The 18847-nt window shown below is 53.2% G+C and overlaps 1 protein-coding gene across 1 annotated transcript in view; it reads right to left on the bottom strand.

The window, feature by feature from the left end:
• Positions 1 to 18844, bottom strand: part of LOC142923915 (metal transporter CNNM2-like) — a 39440-nt gene extending 20596 nt beyond the window's left edge. The window contains exons 1-4 of the mRNA XM_076064917.1: positions 18647 to 18844; positions 14142 to 14358; positions 8750 to 8893; positions 7897 to 8031 (exon numbers count right to left, since the gene is read on the bottom strand). Coding sequence (XP_075921032.1) covers positions 7897 to 8031; positions 8750 to 8893; positions 14142 to 14358; positions 18647 to 18736 — 586 coding nt within the window. The 5' untranslated portion in view covers positions 18737 to 18844. The remainder of the gene's footprint in view (positions 1 to 7896; positions 8032 to 8749; positions 8894 to 14141; positions 14359 to 18646) is intronic.
• Between the last annotated feature and the right edge of the window lie 3 nt (positions 18845 to 18847).

Below are 18847 nucleotides of genomic sequence, written 5' to 3'. Positions count from 1 at the left end.
ACTGTACCCTGTGTGAGTCTCATTGATTAACACTGAACCCTGTGTAAGTCTCACTGATTAACACTGAACCCTGTGGGAGTCTCATTGATTAACACTGAACCCTGTGTAAGTCTCACTGATTAACACTGAACCCTGTGGGAGTCTCACTGATTAACACTGAACCCTGTGGGAGTCTCACTGATTAACACTGAACCCTGTGGGAGTCTCAGTGATTAACACTGAACCCTGTGGGAGTCTCACTGATTAACACTGAACCCTGTGGGAGTCTCACTGATTAACACTGAACCCTGTGGGAGTCTCAGTGATTAACACTGAACCCTGTGGGAGTCTCACTGATTAACACTGAACCCTGTGGGAGTCTCAGTGATTAACACTGAACCCTGTGGGAGCCTCACTGATTAACACTGAACCCTGTGGGAGTGTCACTGATTAACACTGAACCCTGTGGGAGTCTCACTGATTAACACTGAACCCTGTGGGAGTCTCACTAATTAACACTGAACCCTGTGGGAGTCTCACTGATTAACACTGAACCCTGTGGGAGTCTCACTGATTAACACTGAACCCTGTGGGAGTCTCACTGATTAACACTGAACCCTATGGGAGTCTCACTCATCAACACTGAACCCTGTGGGAGTCTCACTGATTAACACTGAACCCTGTGGGAGTCTCACTGATTAACACTGAACCCTGTGGGAGTCTCAGTGATTAACACTGAACCCTGTGGGAGTCTCACTGATTAACACTGAACCCTGTGGGAGTCTCAGTGATTAACACTGAACCCTGTGGGAGTCTCACTGATTAACACTGAACCCTGTGGGAGTCTCAGTGATTAACACTGAACCCTGTGGGAGTCTCACTGATTAACACTGAACCCTGTGGGAGTCTCACTGATTAACACTGAACCCTGTGGGAGCCTCACTGATTAACACTGAACCCTGTGGGAGTCTCACTGATTAACACTGAACCCTGTGGGAGTCTCACTGATTAACACTGAACCCTGTGGGAGTCTCAGTGATTAACACTGAACCCTGTGGGAGTCTCACTAATTAACACTGAACCCTGTGGGAGTCTCACTGATTAACACTGAACCCTGTGGGAAGTCTCACTGATTAACACTGAACCCTGTGGGAGTCTCACTGATTAACACTGAACCCTATGGGAGTCTCAGTGATTAACACTGAACCCTGTGTGAGTCTCACTGATTAACACTGAACCCTGTGGGAGTCTCACTGATTAACACTGAACCCTGTGGGAAGTCTCACTGATTAACACTGAACCCTGTGGGAGTCTCACTGATTAACACTGAACCCTGTGGGAGTCTCACTGATTAACACTGAACCCTGTGGGAAGTCTCACTGATTAACACTGAACCCTGTGGGAGTCTCACTGATCAACACTGAACCCTGTGGGAGTCTCACTGATTAACACTGAACCCTGTGGGAGCCTCACTGATTAACACTGAACCCTGTGGGAGTCTCACTGATTAACACTGAACCCTGTGGGAGTCTCACTGATTAACACTGAACCCTGTGGGAGTCTCAGTGATTAACACTGAACCCTGTGGGAGTCTCACTAATTAACACTGAACCCTGTGGGAGTCTCACTGATTAACACTGAACCCTGTGGGAGTCTCACTGATCAACACTGAACCCTGTGGGAGTCTCACTGATTAACACTGAACCCTGTGGGAAGTCTCACTGATTAACACTGAACCCTGTGGGAGTCTCACTGATCAACACTGAACCCTGTGGGAGTCTCACTGATTAACACTGAACCCTGTGGGAGTCTCACTGATTAACACTGAACCCTGTGGGAGTCTCACTGACTAACACTGAACCCTGTGGGAGTCTCACTGATTAACACTGAACCCTGTGGGAGTGTCACTGGTTAACACTGAACCCTGTGGGAGTGTCACTGGTTAACACTGAACCCTGTGGGAGTCTCACTGATTAACACTGAACCCTGTGGGAAGTCTCACTGATTAACACTGAACCCTGTGGGAGTCTCAGTGATTAACACTGAACCCTGTGGGAGTGTCACTGATTAACACTGAACCCTGTGTAAGTATCACTGATTAACACTGAACCCTGTGGGAGTCTCACTGATTAACACTGAACCCTGTGGGAGTCTCACTGATTAACACTGAACCCTGTGTAAGTCTCAATTATTAACACTGAACCCTGTGGGAGTCTCACTGATTAACAATGAACCCTGTGTGAGTCTCACTGATTAACACTGAACCCTGTGGGAGTCTCACTGATTAACACTGAACCCTATGGGAGTCTCACTGATTAACACTGAACCCTGTGGGAGTCTCACTGATTAACACCGAACCCTGTGGGAGTCTCACTGATTAACACTGAACCCTGTGGGAGTCTCACTGATTAACACTGAACCCTGTGGGGGTCTCACTGATTAACACTGAACTCTATGGGAGTCTCACTGATTAACACTGAACCCTGTGGGAGTCTCACTGATTAACACTGAACCCTGTGGGAGTCTCAGTGATTAACACTGAACCCTATGGGAGTCTCACTGATTAACACTGAACCCTGTGGGAGTCTCACTGATTAACACTGAACCCTGTGGGAGTGTCACTGATTAACACTGAACCCTGTGGGAGTCTCAGTGATTAACACTGAACCCTGTGGGAGTCTCAGTGATTAACACTGAACCCTGTGGGAGTCTCACTGATTAACACTGTACCCTGTGGGAGTGTCACTGATTAACACTGAACCCTGTGGGAGTCTCACTGATTAACACTGAACCCTGTGGGAGTCTCACTGATTAACACTGAACCCTGTGGGAGTCTCACTGATTAACACTGAACCCTGTGGGAGTGTCACTGATTAACACTGAACCCTGTGGAAGTCTCAGTGATTAACACTGAACCCTGTGGGAGCCTCAGTCTGTGTAAGTCTCAGTGATTAACACTGAACCCTGTGGGAGTCTCACTGATTAACACTGAACCCTGTGGGAGTCTCACTGATTAACACTGAACCCTGTGGGAGTCTCACTGATTAACACTGAACCCTGAGGGAGTATCACTGATTAACACTGAACCCTGTGGGAGTCTCAGTGATTAACACTGAACCCTGTGGGAGTCTCAGTGATTAACACTGAACCCTGTGGGAGTCTCACTGATTAACACTGAACCCTGTGGGAGTCTCACTGATTAACACTGAACCCTGTGGGAGTCTCACTGATTAACACTGAACCCTGTGGGAGTCTCAGTGATTAACACTGAACCCTATGGGAGTCTTACTGATTAACACTGAACCCTGTGGGAGTCTCACTGATTAACACTGAACCCTGTGGGAGTGTCACTGATTAACACTGAACCCTGTGGGAGTCTCAGTGATTAACACTGAACCCTGTGGGAGTCTCAGTGATTAACACTGAACCCTGTGGGAGTCTCACTGATTAACACTGTACCCTGTGGGAGTGTCACTGATTAACACTGAACCCTGTGGGAGTCTCACTGATTAACACTGAACCCTGTGGGAGTCTCACTGATTAACACTGAACCCTGTGGGAGTCTCAGTGATTAACACTGAACCCTATGGGAGTCTTACTGATTAACACTGAACCCTGTGGGAGTCTCACTGATTAACACTGTACCCTGTGGGAGTGTCACTGATTAACACTGAACCCTGTGGGAGTCTCACTGATTAACACTGAACCCTATGGGAGTCTCACTGATTAACACTGAACCCTGTGGGAGTCTCACTGATTAACACTGAACCCTGTGGGAGTCTTAGTGATTAACACTGAACCCTGTGGGAGTCTCACTGATTAACACTGAACCCTGTGGGAGTCTCACTGATTAACACTGAACCCTGTGGGAGTCTCAGTGATTAACACTGAACCCTGTGGGAGTCTCACTGATTAACACTAAACCCTATGGGAGTCTCACTGATTAACACTGTACCCTGTGTGAGTCTCATTGATTAACACTGAACCCTGTGTAAGTCTCACTGATTAACACTGAACCCTGTGGGAGTCTCATTGATTAACACTGAACCCTGTGTAAGTCTCACTGATTAACACTGAACCCTGTGGGAGTCTCACTGATTAACACTGAACCCTGTGGGAGTCTCACTGATTAACACTGAACCCTGTGGGAGTCTCAGTGATTAACACTGAACCCTGTGGGAGTCTCACTGATTAACACTGAACCCTGTGGGAGTCTCACTGATTAACACTGAACCCTGTGGGAGTCTCAGTGATTAACACTGAACCCTGTGGGAGTCTCACTGATTAACACTGAACCCTGTGGGAGTCTCAGTGATTAACACTGAACCCTGTGGGAGTCTCACTGATTAACACTGAACCCTGTGGGAGTCTCAGTGATTAACACTTAACCCTGTGGGAGTCTCACTGATTAACACTGAACCCTATGGGAGTCTCAGTGATTAACACTGAACCCTGTGGGAGTCTCACTGATTAACACTAAACCCTATGGGAGTCTCACTGATTAACACTGTACCCTGTGTGAGTCTCATTGATTAACACTGAACCCTGTGTAAGTCTCACTGATTAACACTGAACCCTGTGGGAGTCTCATTGATTAACACTGAACCCTGTGTAAGTCTCACTGATTAACACTGAACCCTGTGGGAGTCTCACTGATTAACACTGAACCCTGTGGGAGTCTCACTGATTAACACTGAACCCTGTGGGAGTCTCAGTGATTAACACTGAACCCTGTGGGAGTCTCACTGATTAACACTGAACCCTGTGGGAGTCTCACTGATTAACACTGAACCCTGTGGGAGTCTCAGTGATTAACACTGAACCCTGTGGGAGTCTCACTGATTAACACTGAACCCTGTGGGAGTCTCAGTGATTAACACTGAACCCTGTGGGAGCCTCACTGATTAACACTGAACCCTGTGGGAGTGTCACTGATTAACACTGAACCCTGTGGGAGTCTCACTGATTAACACTGAACCCTGTGGGAGTCTCACTAATTAACACTGAACCCTGTGGGAGTCTCACTGATTAACACTGAACCCTGTGGGAGTCTCACTGATTAACACTGAACCCTGTGGGAGTCTCACTGATTAACACTGAACCCTATGGGAGTCTCACTCATCAACACTGAACCCTGTGGGAGTCTCACTGATTAACACTGAACCCTGTGGGAGTCTCACTGATTAACACTGAACCCTGTGGGAGTCTCAGTGATTAACACTGAACCCTGTGGGAGTCTCACTGATTAACACTGAACCCTGTGGGAGTCTCAGTGATTAACACTGAACCCTGTGGGAGTCTCACTGATTAACACTGAACCCTGTGGGAGTCTCAGTGATTAACACTGAACCCTGTGGGAGTCTCACTGATTAACACTGAACCCTGTGGGAGTCTCACTGATTAACACTGAACCCTGTGGGAGCCTCACTGATTAACACTGAACCCTGTGGGAGTCTCACTGATTAACACTGAACCCTGTGGGAGTCTCACTGATTAACACTGAACCCTGTGGGAGTCTCAGTGATTAACACTGAACCCTGTGGGAGTCTCACTAATTAACACTGAACCCTGTGGGAGTCTCACTGATTAACACTGAACCCTGTGGGAAGTCTCACTGATTAACACTGAACCCTGTGGGAGTCTCACTGATTAACACTGAACCCTATGGGAGTCTCAGTGATTAACACTGAACCCTGTGTGAGTCTCACTGATTAACACTGAACCCTGTGGGAGTCTCACTGATTAACACTGAACCCTGTGGGAAGTCTCACTGATTAACACTGAACCCTGTGGGAGTCTCACTGATTAACACTGAACCCTGTGGGAGTCTCACTGATTAACACTGAACCCTGTGGGAAGTCTCACTGATTAACACTGAACCCTGTGGGAGTCTCACTGATCAACACTGAACCCTGTGGGAGTCTCACTGATTAACACTGAACCCTGTGGGAGCCTCACTGATTAACACTGAACCCTGTGGGAGTCTCACTGATTAACACTGAACCCTGTGGGAGTCTCACTGATTAACACTGAACCCTGTGGGAGTCTCACTGATTAACACTGAACCCTGTGGGAGTCTCAGTGATTAACACTGAACCCTGTGGGAGTCTCACTAATTAACACTGAACCCTGTGGGAGTCTCACTGATTAACACTGAACCCTGTGGGAGTCTCACTGATTAACACTGAACCCTGTGGGAAGTCTCACTGATTAACACTGAACCCTGTGGGAAGTCTCACTGATCAACACTGAACCCTGTGGGAGTCTCACTGATCAACACTGAACCCTGTGGGAGTCTCACTGATTAACACTGAACCCTGTGGGAGTCTCACTGATTAACACTGAACCCTGTGGGAGTTTCACTGACTAACACTGAACCCTGTGGGAGTCTCACTGATTAACACTGAACCCTGTGGGAGTGTCACTGGTTAACACTGAACCCTGTGGGAGTGTCACTGGTTAACACTGAACCCTGTGGGAGTCTCACTGATTAACACTGAACCCTGTGGGAGTCTCACTGATTAACACTGAACCCTGTGGGAGTCTCACTGATTAACACTGAACCCTGTGGGAGTCTCACTGATTAACACTGAACCCTGTGGGAGTCTCAGTGATTAACACTGAACCCTGTGGGAGTCTCACTGATTAACACTGAACCCTGTGGGAGTGTCACTGATCAACACTGAACCCTGTGGGAGTCTCACTGATTAACACTGAACCCTGTGGGAAGTCTCACTGATTAACACTGAACCCTGTGGGAGTCTCACTGATCAACACTGAACCCTGTGGGAGTCTCACTGATTAACACTGAACCCTGTGGGAGTCTCACTGAACCCTATGGGAGTCTCACTGATTAACACTGAACCCTGTGGGAGTCTCACTGATTAACACTGAACCCTGTGTAAGTCTCAATGATTAACACTGAACCCTGTGGGAGTCTCACTGATTAACAATGAACCCTGTGTGAGTCTCACTCATTAACACTGAACCCTGTGGGAGTCTCACTGATTAACACTGAACCCTATGGGAGTCTCACTGATTAACACTGAACCCTGTGGGAGTCTCACTGATTAACACTGAACCCTGTGGGCGTCTCACTGATTAACACTGAACCTTGTGGGAGTCTCACTGATTAACACTGAACCCTGTGGGAGTCTCACTGATTAACACTGAACCCTGTGGGAGTGTCACTGATTAACACTGAACCCTGTGGGAGTCTCACTGATTAACACTGAACCCTGTGGGAGTCTCACTGATTAACACTGAACCCTGTGGGAGTCTCACTGATTAACACTGAACCCTGTGGGAGTCTCACTGATTAACACTGAACCCTGTGGGAGTCTCAGTGATTAACACTGAACCCTGTGGGAGTCTCACTGATTAACACTGAACCCTGTGGGAGTGTCACTGATTAACACTGAACCCTGTGGGAGTCTCAGTGATTAACACTGAACCCTGTGGGAGTCTCACTGATTAACACTGAACCCTGTGGGAGTGTCACTGATTAACACTGAACCCTGTGGGAGTCTCACTGATTAACACTGAACCCTGTGGGAGTCTCACTAATTAACACTGAACCCTGTGGGAGTCTCACTGATTAACACTGAACCCTGTGGGAGTCTCACTCATCAACACTGAACCCTGTGGGAGTCTCACTGATTAACACTGAACCCTGTGGGAGTCTCACTGATTAACACTGAACCCTGTGGGAGTCTCACTGATCAACACTGAACCCTGTGGGAGTCTCACTGATTAACACTGAACCCTGTGGGAGTCTCAGTGATTAACACTGAACCCTGTGGGAGTCTCACTGATTAACACTGAACCCTGTGGGAGTGTCACTGATTAACACTGAACCCTGTGGGAGTCTCACTGATTAACACTGAACCCTGTGGGAGTGTCACACCTCTGGCTCACCGGTGGAGAGGAATCCGTGAGCTTTAAGCAGCAGCTGCGGGGAGATGCAGACGCGGGGAGCTGGTTCAGATGAGCGAAACGCCGATAGCTGCTGCTGCCACTCGTGATGGAAGACTTTCTTCCGAGCACGGCTGTCTGCTCACAGCACACACACGCGTGGGGAGGTAAAGTGGTACTCAGGTGGGTGAGTGGGTGGGTGAGTGGGTGGGTGGGTGGGTGAGTGGGTGAGTGGGTGGGTGAGTGGGTGGGTGAATGGGTGAGTGGGTGGGTGAGTGGGTGAGTGGGTGGGTGAGTGGGTGGGTGAGTGGGTGAGTGGGTGGGTGGGTGGGTGAGTGGGTGAGTGGGTGGGTGAGTGGGTGAGTGGGTGGGTGGGTGGGTGAGTGGGTGAGTAGGTGAGTGGGTGAGTGAGTGGGTGAGTGAGTGGGTGGGTGGGTGGGTGAGTGGGTGGGTGAGTGGGTGAGTGGGTGGGTGGGTGAGTGGGTGGGTGGGTGGGTGAGTGGGTGAGTGGGTGGGTGAGTGGGTGGGTGGGTGAGTGAGTGGGTGAGTGGGTGGGTGAGTGGGTGAGTGGGTGGGTGGGTGAGTGGGTGAGTGGGTGGGTGGGTGAGTGGGTGGGTGGGTGAGTGAGTGGGTGGGTGGGTGGGTGAGTGAGTGAGTGGGTGGGTGGGTGGGTGAGTGGGTGGGTGAGTGGGTGAGTGGGTGGGTGAGTAGGTGGGTGGGTGAGTGGGTGGATGAGTGGGTGGGTAAGCAGCAATCACCACTATCTACCCACAGTACACTCCCTCACCACCCCCTCCTCACCACTCCTCACCAACTGCTCACCCCCTCCTCACCACCACTCCTCACCACCACTCACCCAGGAGATCCGTGTCTCCCAACAGCTCCGAGCGGATGATATCCTCCACCACGTCCTCCAGAGTGACCACCCCCATGGCCTCATAGAAGGGGTCTCCCTCTCCCTCGCTGTTCACGCGCTGCACAATCGCCATCTGTGAGCGGCCTGCAGACACACAGAGACACAGTGACACAGTGACACAGAGACACAGACACAGAGACACAGAGACACATAGAGGCACACACAGAGACACACACACAGAGACACTCACACACACAGAGACACACACAGAGACACACACACACAGAGACACACACAGAGACACTCACACACAACAACAACAACCGCCATTCGCCACTAAGTGGCGGTGACGTCACCACGACGCTTGTGCCAGGCTATGTGCACCCTGAGGCCACGTGAAGTGTCGAACGCCCGCTGGCAGGAGGTCACGGGGCAGACCCAGGTGCCACGGGTCGACTGACTGAGATGACTGGCTGATGCACCACCTGTGCCCCCTACTCTGCCAATCTGCTGTGCTTTAGCCACCCGGCGCTCCGCTCGTTGTTTTGAGCGTCGCTCCTCCGCCCTCCGTTGTTGTTGGAGGGCGACTGCCTCCAACTGCCCAGTAGCGTCCTTCACGAGCCTCCTCCACAGAGGCCGATCTTGACACCGCTGGTACCAGTCATCGGCAAGTCCACTCAGCTCCACATCCTCCTGTACCACATCACTCCATCTCTTCTCTAGCCCGTGCCGCGCCCGCATAGCCCCCTCAATCCGGCCAAACAAAAGCTGTTTCGGCATGCGGTGGCTGGGCATGCGGGCTACATGACCCAGCCATCGCAGCCTTGCCCGCCGGAGGAGCTCACCGATGGGACCTTGCCCAGATCTTTCAAGGATTTGTGAGCTCCTCACACAATCCAGTCTGGTTAAACCCAGGATTGATCGTAGGCAGGCCAGCCTAAATGTTTCTAACCGGCGAAGATGTTCCATTAAAGGGGTCCACGTTTCGCAAGCGTAGAGAAGGAAGGGAATGACCGTGGCCGAGAAGACCTGAAGCTTAGTGCGGAGCGACAGACCAGGTAGCTTCCACACAGCGTTACGCAACCGATGAAAAGATATTGCCGCTCGACTGATTCGGAGTGAGACCTCTGCTGTTAAATTGGAGCCGGTCATAAGCACACTGCCCAGGTATGGGAAACTCTACACTCTCTCCACAACTGCCCCATCACCGATTGGGAGTTGTGGGGGTGGAGTGTCCGATGGTACAAAATACCCAGGCAGGTGCTTAGTTTTGGCGGGGCTGATGGTAAGGCCCCATCTCTTAGTGGCACGCTCCAGTCTCAGCAGCAGCATCTCCAACTCCTCCTCTGAATGAGCAGCTATTACCAAATCATCGGTATACATAACGTGGTTGAGCAATAGGGAGCCATCCCTTGACCGCACCTGGGCATCGATCAGCCTCCCATTATATCTGTACCAAATGGAGATTCCCCCGGTACAGCTAATGAAGGCTTCACGAACTACGTGGTCAAAATAGATGTTAAATAATGTGGGAGCCAGAGGACATCCCGGTCACACCCCAAGGTTAACAGGGAATGGCTCTGACTCCCGGCCACGTAGTTTTACCCGGGCCCGCTCACCATAATGAAGGTTCTTAATGATTGTGAGCAGAGGGTTAGGTACTCCAAAGGTACGAAGAACAACCCAGAGCCCAGGCCTACTGATGGTATCATAGGACACACACAGAGACACTCACACACAGAGACACACACAGATACACGCAAATAGACACAGAGACACACACAGAGGTCTCTGTGTAGTGGTGATGAGTCTATGGGTCTCTGTGTGGTGGTGGTGAGTCTATGGGTCTCTATGTAGTGATGATGAATCTATGTGTGGTGAGTCTATGGGTCTCTGTGTGGTGGTGATGAGTCTATGGGTCTCCGTGTGGTGGTGATGAGTCTATGGGTCTCTGTGTGGTGGTGGTGGTGAGTCTATGGGTCTCTGTGTGGTGGTGATGAGTCTATGGGTCTCTGTGTGGGGTGATGAGTCTATGGGTCTCTGTGTGGGGTGATGAGTCTATGGGTCTCTGTGTGGTGGTGGTGAGTCTGTGGGTCTCTGTGTGGTGGTAGTGAATCTATGGGTCTCTGTGTGGTGGTGATGAGTCTATGGGTCTCTGTGTGGTGGTGATGAGTCTATGGGTCTCTGTGTGGTGGTGGTGAGTCTATGAGTCTCTGTGTGGTGGTGATGAGTCTATGGGTCTCTGTGTGGTGGTGAGTCTGTGGGTCTCTGTGTGGTGATGAGTCTATGGGTCTCTGTGTGGTGGTGAGTCTATGGGTCTCTGTGTGGTGGTGGTGAGTCTGTGGGTCTCTGTGTGGTGGTGGTGAGTCTATGGGTCTCTGTGTGGTGGTGATGAGTCTATGGGTCTCTGTGTGGTGGTGATGAGTCTATGGGTCTCTGTGTGGTGGTCAGTATATGGGTCTCTATGTGGTGGTGGTGAGTCTATGGGTCTCTGTGTGGTGATGAGTCTATGGGTCTCTGTGTGGTGGTGGTGAGTCTATGGGTCTCTGTGTAGTGAATCTATGGGTCTCTGTGTGGTGGTGGTGAGTCTATGGGTCTCTGTGTGATGGTGATGAGTCTATGGGTCTCTGTGTGGTGGTGATGAGTCTATGGGTCTCTGTGTGGTGGTGATGAGTCTATGGGTCTCTATGTGGTGATGAGTCTATGGGTCTCTATGTGGTGATGAGTCTATGTGTCTCTGTGTGGTGGTGGTGGTGATGAGTCTACGGGTCTCTGTGTGGTGATGAGTCTATGGGTCTCTGTGTGGTGGTGGTGAGTCTATGGGTCTCTATGTGGTGGTGGTGAGTCTATGGGTCTCTGTGTGGTGATGAGTCTATGGGTCTCTGTGTATCTCTGTGTGTGTCTGTGTGTCTGTGTGTGTCTGTGTGTATTTCTCTGTGTGCCTGTGTATGTATTTCTCTGCGTATCTGTGTTTGTCTGTGTGTATCTCTGTGTGTGTCTGTGTATGTCTGTGTATGTCTGTGTATATCTTTGTGTGTCTGTGTTTGTCTGTGTGTATCTCTGTGTGTATCTCTGTGTGTGTCTGTGTGTATCTCTGTGTGTGTCTGTGTGTATCTCTGTGTGTGTGTCTGTGTATCTCTGTGTGTGTCTGTGTGTATCTCTGTGTGTGTCTGTGTGTATCTCTGTGTGTGTCTGTGTGTATCTCTGTGTGTGTCTGTGTGTATCTCTGTGTGTGTCTGTGTGTATCTCTGTGTGTGTCTGTGTGTATCTCTGTGTGTGTCTGTGTGTATCTCTGTGTGTGTCTGTGTGTATCTCTGTGTGTGTCTGTGTGTATCTCTGTGTGTGTCTGTGTGTATCTGTGTGTGTGTCTGTGTGTATCTCTGTGTGTCTGTGTGTATCTCTGTGTGTGTGTATCTCTGTGTGTGTGTCTGTGTGTATCTCTGTGTGTGTCTCTGTGTGTGTGTATCTCTGTGTGTGTGTCTGTGTGTATCTCTGTGTGTGTCTGTGTGTATCTCTGTGTGTGTCTGTGTGTATCTCTGTGTGTGTCTGTGTGTATCTGTGTGTGTGTCTGTGTGTATCTCTGTGTGTCTGTGTGTATCTCTGTGTGTGTGTATCTCTGTGTGTGTGTCTGTGTGTATCTCTGTGTGTGTCTCTGTGTGTGTGTGTATCTCTGTGTGTGTGTCTGTGTGTATCTCTGTGTGTGTCTGTGTGTATCTCTGTGTGTGTCTGTGTGTATCTCTGTGTGTATCTCTGTGTGTCTGTGTGTATCTCTGTGTGTATCTCTGTGTGTGTCTGTGTGTATCTCTGTGTGTGTGTCTGTGTGTATCTCTGTGTGTCTGTGTGTATCTCTGTGTGTGTCTCTGTGTGTGTCTGTGTGTATCTCTGTGTGTATCTCTGTGTGTGTCTGTGTGTATCTCTGTGTGTGTCTGTGTGTATCTCTGTGTGTGTCTCTGTGTATCTCTGTGTGTATCTCTGTGTGTATCTCTGTGTATATCTGTGTGTATCTCTGTGTGTGTCTCTGTGTGTGTTTCTGTGTGTCTCTGTGTGTGTCTGTGTGTGTCTCTGTGTGTCTCTGTGTGTGTCTGTGTGTATCTCTGTGTGTCTGTGTGTATCTCTGTGTGTGTCTGTGTGTATCTCTGTGTCTCTCTGTGTGTATCTCTGTGTGTATCTCTGTGTGTGTCTGTGTGTATCTCTGTGTGCGTGTCTGTGTGTATCTCTGTGTCTCTCTGTGTGTATCTCTGTGTCTCTCTGTGTGTGTCTGTGCATATCTCTGTGTGTGTCTCTGTGTGTATCTCTGTGTGTCTGTGTGTATCTCTGTGTCTCTCTGTGTGTATCTCTGTGTGTATCTCTGTGTGTGTCTGTGTGTATCTCTGTGTGTGTCTGTGTGTATCTCTGTGTCTCTCTGTGTGTATCTCTGTGTCTCTCTGTGTGTGTCTGTGCATATCTCTGTGTGTGTCTCTGTGTGTATCTCTGTGTGTGTCTGTGTGTATCTCTGTGTCTCTCTGTGTGTATCTCTGTGTGTCTGTGTGTATCTCTCTTTGTGTGTCTGTGTGTATCTCTGTGTGTCTGTGTGTATCTCTGTGTGTCTGTGTGTGTCTGTGTGTGTCTGTGTATCTCTGTGTGTATCTCTGTGTGTGTCTGTGTGTATCTTTCTTTGTGCGTCTGTGTGTATCTCTGTGTGTGTCTGTGTGTATCTCTGTGTGTATCTCTGTGTGTCTGTGCAAGTCTGTGTGTATCTCTGTGTGTCTCTGTGTGTATATCTCTGTGTGCATCTCTGTGTGCGTCTCTAAAAGTTTCTCCCATCTCCCCCCCTCTCCTCACCTCCCCCACCACCACCATCACCACCACCACCTCACCCACCACCTCCACCACCACCACCACCACCTCCCCCACCACCACCACCACCACCACCTCCACCACCTCCACCTCCCCCACCACCACCATCACCACCATCACCACCACCACCACCACCTCCACCACCACCATCACCACCACCATCACCACCACCACCACCTCCACCACCACCATCACCTCCACCACCACCACCTCCACCACCTCCCCCACCACCACCACCACCTCCCCCACCACCACCACCACCTCCCCCACCACCACCTCCACCACCTCCACCTCCCCCACCACCACCATCACCACCATCACCACCACCACCACCACCTCCACCACCACCATCACCACCACCATCACCACCACCACCACCTCCACCACCACCATCACCTCCACCACCACCACCTCCACCACCTCCCCCACCACCACCACCACCTCCCCCACCACCACCACCACCTCCCCCACCACCACCTCCCCCACCACCACCACCACCACCTCCATCTCCCCCACCATCACCACCTCCTCCACCACCACCACCGCCACCCCTCACCCCTGCGGAACTCGTCCATGACGGCGTGCAGCTGCGTGTCGTTGAACACAAAGTGCAGCGGGCGGCTGTAGAAGCGTGCTATGGTCCGGAGCGACGTGCAGTCGGCCGGCTCAACCATCGCGAGGTCTCGGACACACAGAAGGTCCACCACGTTGGCCGGCTCACCCTCGTACAGAGGCACACGTGTGTAGCCGCTCTGCATCACCTGCGACATCGTCTGGGGACGCGGGCAAGGGGGGGGGGGGGTGAGACACGGGGAGAGAGAGAGACACGGGGGGGTGAGACACGGGGAGAGAGGGAGAGAGAGAGACACGGGGAGAGAGAGAGACACGGAGAGAGAGAGAGAAACGGGGGGGGGTGAGACACGGGGAGAGAGAGAGACACGGGGAGAGAGAGAGACACGGGGAGAGAGAGAGAGAGACACGGGGGGGTGAGACACGGGGAGAGAGAGACACGGGGAGAGAGAGAGACACGGGGAGAGAGAGACGCGGGGAGAGAGAGAGAGAGACACGGGGGGGTGAGACACGGGGAGAGACACGGGGGGGTGAGACACGGGGAGAGACACGGGGGGGTGAGACACGGGGAGAGAGAGAGACACGGGGGGGTGAGACACGGGGAGAGAGAGAGAGACACGGGGAGAGAGAGAGACACGGGGAGAGAGAGAGAGAGACACGGGGGGGGGGGTGAGACACGGGGAGAGAGAGAGACACGGGGAGAGAGAGAGACACGGGGAGAGAGAGAGAGAGACACGGGGGGGGGTGAGACACGGGGAGAGAGAGAGACACGGGGAGAGATGGAGAGACACGGGGAGAGAGAGAGACACGGGGTGGTGAGACACGGGGAGAGAGAGACACGGGGAGAGAGAGAGACACGGGGAGAGATGGAGAGACACGGGGAGAGAGAGAGACACGGGGTGGTGAGACACGGGGAGAGAGAGACACGGGGAGAGAGAGAGACACGGGGGGGTGAGACACGGGGAGAGAGAGAGACACGGGGGGGTGAGACACGGGGAGAGAGAGAGACACGGGGGGGTGAGACACGGGGAGAGAGGGAGAGAGACACGGGGAGAGAGGGGGAGAGAGAGAGACACGGGGAGAGAGACGGGGGGGGGGGGGGGGGGGTGAGACACAGGGAGAGAGAGACACGGGGAGAGAGAGAGAGAGACATGGGGAGAGAGAGAGAGAGACACGGGGAGAGAGAGAGAGAGAGACACGGGGAGAGAGAGAGAGAGACACGGGGAGAGAGAGAGAGACACGGGGAGAGAGAGAGAGAGACACGGGGAGAGAGAGAGACACGGGGGGGTGAGACACGGGGAGAGACACGGGGGGGTGAGACACGGGGAGAGACACGGGGGGGTGAGACACGGGGAGAGAGAGAGACACGGGGAGAGAGAGAGAGACACGGGGGGATGAGACACGGGGAGAGAGAGAGACACGGGGAGAGAGAGACACGGGGAGAGAGAGAGAGAGACACGGGGGGATGAGACACGGGGAGAGAGAGAGACACGGGGAGAGAGAGACACGGGGAGAGAGAGACGGGGAGAGAGAGACACGGGGGGAGAGAGAGACACGGGGAGAGAGAGAGACACGGGGAGAGAGAGAGAGAGACACGGGGAGAGAGAGACACTGGGGGGGTGAGACACGGGGAGAGAGAGAGACACATGGAGAGAGAGAGACACGGGGAGAGAGAGAGACACGGGGGGGGTGAGACACGGGGAGAGAGAGACAGAGAGAGACGGGGGGGTGAGACACGGGGAGAGAGAGAGACACGGGGAGAGAGAGAGAGAGAGACACGGGAGGAGATGGAGAGACACGGGGAGAGAGAGAGACATGGGGAGAGAGAGACAGAGACACGGGGAGAGAGAGAGACACGTGGAGAGAGAGAGAGAGAGAGAGACACGGGGGGGTGAGACACGGGGAGAGAGAGAGACACGGGGGGGGTGAGAGAGACACGGGGAGAGAGAGACACGGGGGGGTAAGACACGGGGAGAGATGGAGAGACACGGGGAGAGAGAGAGACACGGAGAGAGAGAGAGACACGGGGGGATGAGACACGGGGAGAGAGAGAGACACGGGGAGAGAGAGAGAGAGAGACACGGGGAGAGAGAGACAGAGACACGGGGAGAGAGAGAGACACGTGGAGAGAGAGAGAGAGAGAGACACGGGGGGGTGAGACACGGGGAGAGAGAGAGACACGGGGAGAGAGAGAGAGACACGGGGGGTGAGACACGGGGAGAGAGAGAGACACGGGGAGAGAGAGAGAGAGAGACACGGGGAGAGAGAGACAGAGACACGGGGAGAGAGAGAGACACGTGGAGAGAGAGAGAGAGAGAGACACGGGGGGGTGAGACACGGGGAGAGAGAGAGACACGGGGAGAGAGAGAGAGACACGGGGGGTGAGACACGGGGAGAGAGAGAGACACGGGGAGAGAGAGAGAGACACGGGGGGTGAGACACGGGGAGAGACGGAGAGACACAGGGAGACACGGGGAGAGAGAGAGAGAGACACGGGGAGACACGGGGAGAGAGACACGAGGAGAGAGAGAGACACGGGGTCAGAGAGAGACACGGGGAGAGAGAGAGACACGGGGAGAGAGAGACAGAGACACGGGGAGAGAGAGAGACACGTGGAGAGAGAGAGAGAGAGAGACACGGGGGGGTGAGACACGGGGAGAGAGAGAGACACGGGGAGAGAGAGAGAGACACGGGGGGTGAGACACGGGGAGAGAGAGAGACACGGGGAGAGAGAGAGAGACACGGGGGGTGAGACACGGGGAGAGAGAGAGACACGGGGAGAGAGAGAGAGATGGGGGGGTGAGACATGGGGAGAGACGGAGAGACACAGGGAGACACGGGGAGAGAGAGAGAGAGACACGGGGAGACACGGGGAGAGAGAGAGACACGGGGGGGGGTGAGACACGGGGAGAGAGAGACATGGGGAGACACGGGGAGAGAGAGACAGAGACACGGGGGGTGAGACACAGGGAGAGAGAGACACAGGGAGAGAGAGAGAGACACGGAGAAAGAGAGACACGGGAGGGTGAGACACGGGGAGGGAGAGAGAGAGACGGGGAGACAGAGAGAGAGACACGAGGAGACACGTGGAGAGAGACACGGGGAGAGAGTAGAGACACGGGGGGGGGGGGTGAGACACGGGGAGGGAGAGAGAGAGACACGGGGAGACACGTGGAGAGAGACACGGGGAGACAGTAGAGACACGGGGAGAGAGGAGAGGCACGGGGAGACACGCGGACAGAGGAGAGACACGGGGAGACACGGGGAGAGAGACACGGGGAGAGAGAGACAGAGAGACACGGGGAGACACGGGGAGACACGGAGAAAGAGAGACACGGGGAGACACGGGGAGAGAGAGACACGGGGAGACACGGGGAGAGAGAGACACGGGGAGAGAGACACGGTGAGAGAGACACGGTGAGAGAGAGAGACACGGTGAGAGAGACACAGAGACAGAGACACGGGGAGAGAGACACGGTGAGAGAGAGACACGGTGAGAGAGAGACACGGTGAGAGAGAGACACGGTGAGAGAGACACGGTGAGAGAGACACAGAGACAGAGACACGGTGAGAGAGACACGGTGAGAGAGAGAGACACGGTGAGAGAGAGACGGTGAGAGAGAGACACGGGGAGAGAGACACGGTGAGAGAGACACGGAGACAGACACATGGTGAGAGAGACAGAGAGAGACACGGTGAGAGAGACACGGTGAGAGAGACACACGGTGAGAGAGACGCTGTGAGAGAGACACGGTGAGAGAGACACGGTGAGAGAGAGAGACACGGTGAGAGAGACACGGTGAGAGAGACACGGTGAGAGAGACACGGTGAGAGAGAGAGACACGGTGAGAGAGACACAGTGAGAGAGACGCGGGGGAGAGACACGGTGAGAGAGACACGGTGAGAGAGAGACACGGTGAGAGAGAGACACGGTGAGAGAGAGACACGGTGAGAGAGAGAGACACGGTGAGAGAGAGACACGGTGAGAGAGACACGGTGAGAGATACACGGTGAGAGAGACACGGTGAGAGAGACACGGTGAGAGAGACACGGTGAGAGAGAGACACGCTGAGAGAGACACGGTGAGAGACACACGGTGAGAGAGACACGGTGAGAGAGACACGGTGAGAGAGAGAGACACGGTGAGAGAGAGACACGGTGAGAGAGACACGGTGAGACAGACACACGGTGAGAGAGACACGGTGAGAGAGACACGGTGAGAGAGAGAGACACGGTGAGAGAGAGACACGGTGAGAGAGACACGGTGAGACAGACACACGGTGAGAGAGAGACATGGAGACAGAGACACGGTGAGAGAGAGACACGGTGAGAGAGACACGGTGAGAGAGACACGGTGAGAGAGACACGGTGAGAGAGAGACGGTGAGACAGACACACGGTGAGAGAGAGACACGGTGAGACAGAGACACGGTGAGACAGACACACGGTGAGAGAGAGACACGTGCCACCCCCTCCACCCCCGTGCACCTACCTGGAAGTCGAGTGTGCTGTCGATGCTCAGCATGAAGCAGTCCGTGATCGGCGTCATGACGTCCTGCACGGTGCGATGGCGGAGGTCCATGGCACCCCGCCACGCAGACTCCTGTCGCTCCGCTAGGTAGCGGCGGAGCAGCTCCAGCAGCCGCTCACGGTCAAACACCACACAGATGTCTCGCCTGAGCAGGGGACACAG

Source organism: Petromyzon marinus, unplaced genomic scaffold, assembly GCF_048934315.1.
Source record: "Petromyzon marinus isolate PM22_M1 ecotype Great Lakes invasive population unplaced genomic scaffold, UKy_Petmar_22M1.pri1.0 PM_Scaffold_89, whole genome shotgun sequence".
Lineage (NCBI taxonomy): Eukaryota > Metazoa > Chordata > Hyperoartia > Petromyzontiformes > Petromyzontidae > Petromyzon > Petromyzon marinus.
This window is presented reverse-complemented; position numbering and strand designations above follow the sequence as displayed.